Source organism: Zeugodacus cucurbitae, chromosome 4 (genome assembly GCF_028554725.1).
Source record: "Zeugodacus cucurbitae isolate PBARC_wt_2022May chromosome 4, idZeuCucr1.2, whole genome shotgun sequence".
NCBI classification, from domain to species: Eukaryota; Metazoa; Arthropoda; class Insecta; order Diptera; family Tephritidae; genus Zeugodacus; species Zeugodacus cucurbitae.
Genome location: NC_071669.1, coordinates 14,937,266 through 14,942,432, shown reverse-complemented (window position 1 = coordinate 14,942,432; position 5,167 = coordinate 14,937,266). Strand labels below are relative to the sequence as shown.

The 5,167-nt window shown below is 31.9% G+C and overlaps 1 protein-coding gene across 1 annotated transcript; it reads left to right on the top strand.

The window, feature by feature from the left end:
* Positions 1-778: 778 nt before the first annotated feature.
* Positions 779-5,167, top strand: LOC105215337 (uncharacterized). Its single transcript, XM_011189190.3, has 4 exons — positions 779-1,095; positions 3,869-3,995; positions 4,053-4,162; positions 4,219-5,167. The coding sequence occupies exons 2-4, from the start codon at positions 3,929-3,931 to the stop codon at positions 4,636-4,638; spliced, it is 597 nt and encodes a 198-aa protein (XP_011187492.2). The 5' UTR covers positions 779-1,095; positions 3,869-3,928; the 3' UTR covers positions 4,639-5,167.

Here is a 5,167-nt window from a genome sequence, read left to right as displayed (position 1 = left end):
TATAGCATACATTGGGCATTTACTGCTCATTTCGCTCACATATGCCACAATTTTTTGACTGTCACTGTCTGCCGGCGACAAGTGCTCATATTTGTTTACGGCATACATAATAGAAGTTAAATGCCTCAGTTTCGGTTTTCAATTATGTCACATTAGCGGCATTTATATATTTACATATACAGATCTATTTGAACATATGCACACATGTTGGTATATTGTATTTGGTAGCAAATCTGCGCTAATCGCATCAGCCGCATTGCTTTTACAGCCCAATGTCACCCTGATGGCGAGATGTGCGCAGTAAGCGAGAGCTTATGTCATTTGTTTGCGATTTTCATAAATTTATTATTTCTTGGAATATTTCTTGACATAGAAATTCCGTCAATTCTTGATATTATATCTATATACATAATTTTAAAAGTTCTAAAAAATAAATATATACATTTTAGTTTTAAAATATATTTGTGTTTATAAATCGCAGTGCAATCACTTTGCTTTGAGTAAATATTATACATTTAAATAATTTTTTCTATGTCACTAAAAAGCCATTAAAAAATAAAATTTCATTCTAGTGGAATTAATCCGTTATAAAATCACTGAATAAATATGAAACAGTTGGGTTTTTCCTAAAAATTTGTCAGCAAGTAATTTGTAAATGCAGCAAAACAACTACAACAAAATAAATATAAACACACGCTCGTAAAAATTTATATTTGGACAACTACTCACATTTTCATAAATTCATGATTTACAATTCATTTAAAGTGATTTTCACTATTTCACTTTGTAATCCGTTTTTGCGCGTATATTTGATTGAATTTCATACGCTTGAAACACACACGCATACAAAGTCGCGTTAAATGCCACAAATTGCATAGAATTTACTGTCAAGGCCCGATTCACTTGCACGAGAATTGCTCAACGCCAGTGTAGTGGGGTGTAAAGTATTAATCGCGGATATTGCTCGACACGCTCGAGTGCGTGAAATTGTGACAAATGTTTCAAGTTAAAGAGTAATCAATGCAAAAATATTTTCAATAATGCAAATTGACTTTGTGTGAAAGAATTGAAAATATGATTTACCTAAAAGAATTTGTAATTGAAATGGATTTTTGGCAATTAAACTATATTTAGAGTTAAATAGTGGAGTTGTGGGTTAATAACAATGTAGTGAAAATAGTGTGGCTAATATGCAAACCAAACCGCAATAATCAGGAATTTTCTCCAGTTGAATAATTTAGACAAGCATGGTTTGATCTCAAACCTCGCGACTCTCAATTCTATCTCAAATTGTTACAGACATTCCTTATTACCATATGCCTGCTGAATTCATCAAAAAATGTTATTTTATTCCACGATTCTGTACAAATTGCATTGGTATTCGTTGAAGGATTATGGTATTCTCCTTATGTAAATTGAATTACATTAATGACTCAATTTATATTTGATGCGAATACGTCTTTATTCATGCATGTCGGTCACAAACACTTGTTGCAACCTAACTAAGACGTAGTCTGTTTACACCAATTTTTATACTCTCGCAACAAAGTTGCTAGAGAGTATTATAGTTTTGTTCACATAACGGTTGTTTGTAACACCCAAAACTAACCGAGCTAGATATAGGGTTATATATACCAAAGTGATCAGGGTGAAGAGTGGAGTTCAAATCCGAACGTCTGTCTGTCCGTCCGTCCGTCTGTGCAAGCTGTAACTTGAGTAAAATTTAAGATATCTTAATGAAACTTGGCACACTTATTTCTTGGCACCATAGGAAGGTTGATTTCGAGCAAAATCGGACCACTGCCACGCCCACAAAATGACGAAACCGAAAACACATAAAGTGCCATAAATAAAGCTATGGAAATAAAATAAAGTGCCATAAATAAAGCTATGGAAATAAAATTTGGTATGAAGGATCGCACTATGAAGGGGCATATTTGGATGTAATTTTTTTGGGGAGGTAGGCGTGGCCCCGCCCTTAAACAGTGTTTTTGTACATATCTCGGAAACCAATAGAGCTATATAAACCAAACTTTCTGCAGTCGTTTCTTTTAGCCACTTCCTAATACAGTCCAAAAATGAAAGAAGTCGGATAATACACCTACCATACAAAGGTTAGGTTGAAAATTACTAAATGTGTGTTAACTCACTAACGAAAAACGTCAGAAACACTAAATTTCACATAAGAAATGGCATATGGAAGCTTTTTTTACAACAAATTTTTTTACAATCTGAATCGTTTACATTAAATATATAAACAAGCATTAGTGACGATATCGGTGCAGAACTTTGCACAAATACTATGTTTATAGTGTGGCAGCCCCATTCTAAAAATCGCCGAAATCGGACCATAGGTTTTTAAGGCGCCATATATCGAACACGAGGACCTCGGTGTTTCTAACCTAATATTAGAGTTTCCAACTTTCAATGGATTTTATACAATATATGTGACAAATATATATATACGCAAACTCTTTATAACAATATCCATATATCCAGTGATGGATTGGTTTTATTCTGAAACTATAGTTTCGAGCATAAATAAAACACTTGTTCAGGTTATGTGAGTAAAACTTTTTGAGATATAAAAACATAAGACGTTTTCGAGAGTTTGAAAAAAAATAGTTTCTGGCCTTATTAGAATTTCTTCTATCATATATACAAGAACAGAAATTCTAACTCTGGGCTAACTGTAAATATATCATAAATATGAAATTACTTTTATTTATTTTATCAGATATTTCTTTAAGGCAGTAGTCTGCTATAGAAGCCGAAAAAAAGCGTTTTTCAGCAATTTTTTTTGAAAGGGAAGGATATGATTGCGGTTAACGGAATATTAAGACGATAGTGTACTATATTTAAAGCTTAAAAAACAATATTTATTATTATACAATTTTAAATTTTTTCAAAGTTGTAAGTCTTTTTCTGGAGCGCCTGGAGTCTGCACTTGTAAATCGGTGCCGGTGATGGATTTATTTTTTTTAATATTTATGAGTTTCTTTTCTTTTCTAAAAAAATACTGAAGAAGTTATAAAATTTAAAATTTTTTCGAAGTTAAAAAAAAAATTAACTTTTTTAAGAAAATTTTTTAAATTCCAAAACAAGTAGTTTAAATAATACTTTTGTCCAACTTTTATAGTTCAAATAGAAGATAATTTAATACTGAAGCTAGATCGCGTTGGTTATTTTCGATCGGACATATATTATTTTTGTTATCGCCGGCACCGTTTTCTAACACTTGTAAAAATGAAAACTCGAGAAAACGCGCTTTTAAGTCTGCCTGAGCATTCGCACCTGCTCGACGCTCGGCCACTAAAACTGCTCTAGCTTCGAAAATATGTCGAATAGGCCTCTGGAATTTTAAAGACATATTCTTGGATAGTTTTGGAAGAGATTTAAAACAAAACAAAAAAAAAATCGATTTTTTGAAAGCAGACTACTGCCTTAATTTTTAATACTTTCTGGTTTTTACAAGACCTTATCAATAACACACTTCATAAGATCAAGTCTTTCTTAGAAAAGGTCAAATTCATACTAATTTATAATTTATGTGTTGGCATAATATTTCATTTTTAGTTAATTCCAATGAAGCCGCAATTGTATAAGAAATAAATTAGAATATAAATTTATTGTATAAATACATAGTGGTATTTATACAAGACAATTGCATATACATATATATCGCATGTATATTTATACAATATTTATGATTATTTGGGATGCCGCATGTGTTTAGATGCAGCCGGTTCGTTGTTTTCTTAAGCTACAAATTCGATTCAAAAGTTTTAGTATTCTCTTGGAGAGTCTGTGATTAAGTTGTATAACTCAGCAAAACTCGCAAAATTTATTTTGTTTCAAATACATATAGTTTACCGAAAGGCTTGTAAAAATACATTAAACAAAATTGAAACATCTGAATATTGTTATAATGCTTATTCTTCGGTGTGGGCTACTCTTAAGCATACTCTCATATCAGCTACTCGCGTTTAAAGCAGGTGAGTTTAGTTTACTGTAAATACGACGAATTCGATTTAATTTTCTCAACATTTCAGGTGCACAAAATGCATGCTTATTTTCTTCTACCGAAAATGGCATTTGTAAAACATATGCTGATTGCATGGAAATTCACGGGAAAGTAATTTTTGAAAATGACGCTTGTGAGGTAGTTTATTTTATATTTAACTATGACATATTTATTTGAAATATATATATTTTAAGGAAAATACTTACTGTTGCCCTAATAATCGCCATAATACAAAACACAATGAACTGGAGGTGAATTTAGAAGATCCAAATCCACCCCTAGGAAATAATAACGTTATGTTTAAGAAAGACCCAAACCCATCGCAATCTAATTCGGAGCCAGAGATAACGGTTCCGCTTTCTAATAATATGAATACAAATGAACTGGTGGTGAATTCGAATCAGCAAAATCCTCCCCTAATGGATGAATATGCGAAGAGATTTTGGAATATTTTCATGGAAGACCCGAATCCGAATAAAAATGTTGCACGAACCTCGAAACCTATCTTTGAGCCAGGGGTTGAAATAATTCCAAACATAAATAACCCATGGCATGAAGATGTATCAATATATCCAGATATAAATGACTCGATGGATGAAGAAGATACATATTGAGGCTGAAATACAAATTGACTTAATGTGAAAGAATTTAATATAGGATTTACTTAAAAAATTAATCTTCTCAATAAAAATTGGCAATGAACGTGTATTTAGAGTTAAATAGTGGACTTGTAAGTTTCACGGTTCAATAGCATGAACGGTTCAATCAGGAACAGCCTTAAATTGAATATTTTAGATATGGATGTTTTGAGATCAATCTGACTCTCAATTCGTTCTCAAATGAAAGAAGACAATACAAATTCTGTTCTAGTGTATTATCCAGATGAATGTTCCCTTATTATCACATGCCTATGGAACAGAGCAAAAAATGCTCTTTTATTTTAAGGTTCTGTACAAGTTGCGTTTATTCGTCGAAATATTTTTGTAATACCCTAATATAAATTGAATTAGTGACTCATCACTTGAACCTTTAGAATATATTTTTGTTCATGCTTTAGAGTTTTCGTGCCTGGTTCACGTTTTAAAAAAGTCAATGCTCAAAAAAATGTGTCGCGTTTCTGGGTGTTCGCGTGTTAGAGTGTTC

What these genes read in the sequence shown, in the direction of transcription:
- LOC105215337 (XM_011189190.3), top strand. Translation starts at nt 3,929, where the DNA reads ATGCTTATTCTTCGGTGTGGGCTACTCTTAAGCATACTCTCATATCAG. An exon ending in GCTACTCGCGTTTAAAGCAG is followed by an intron (nt 3,996 to 4,052) that starts GTGAGTTTAGTT and finishes TCAACATTTCAG; the next exon opens with GTGCACAAAATGCATGCTTA. An exon ending in TTGAAAATGACGCTTGTGAG is followed by an intron (nt 4,163 to 4,218) that starts GTAGTTTATTTT and finishes ATATATTTTAAG; the next exon opens with GAAAATACTTACTGTTGCCC.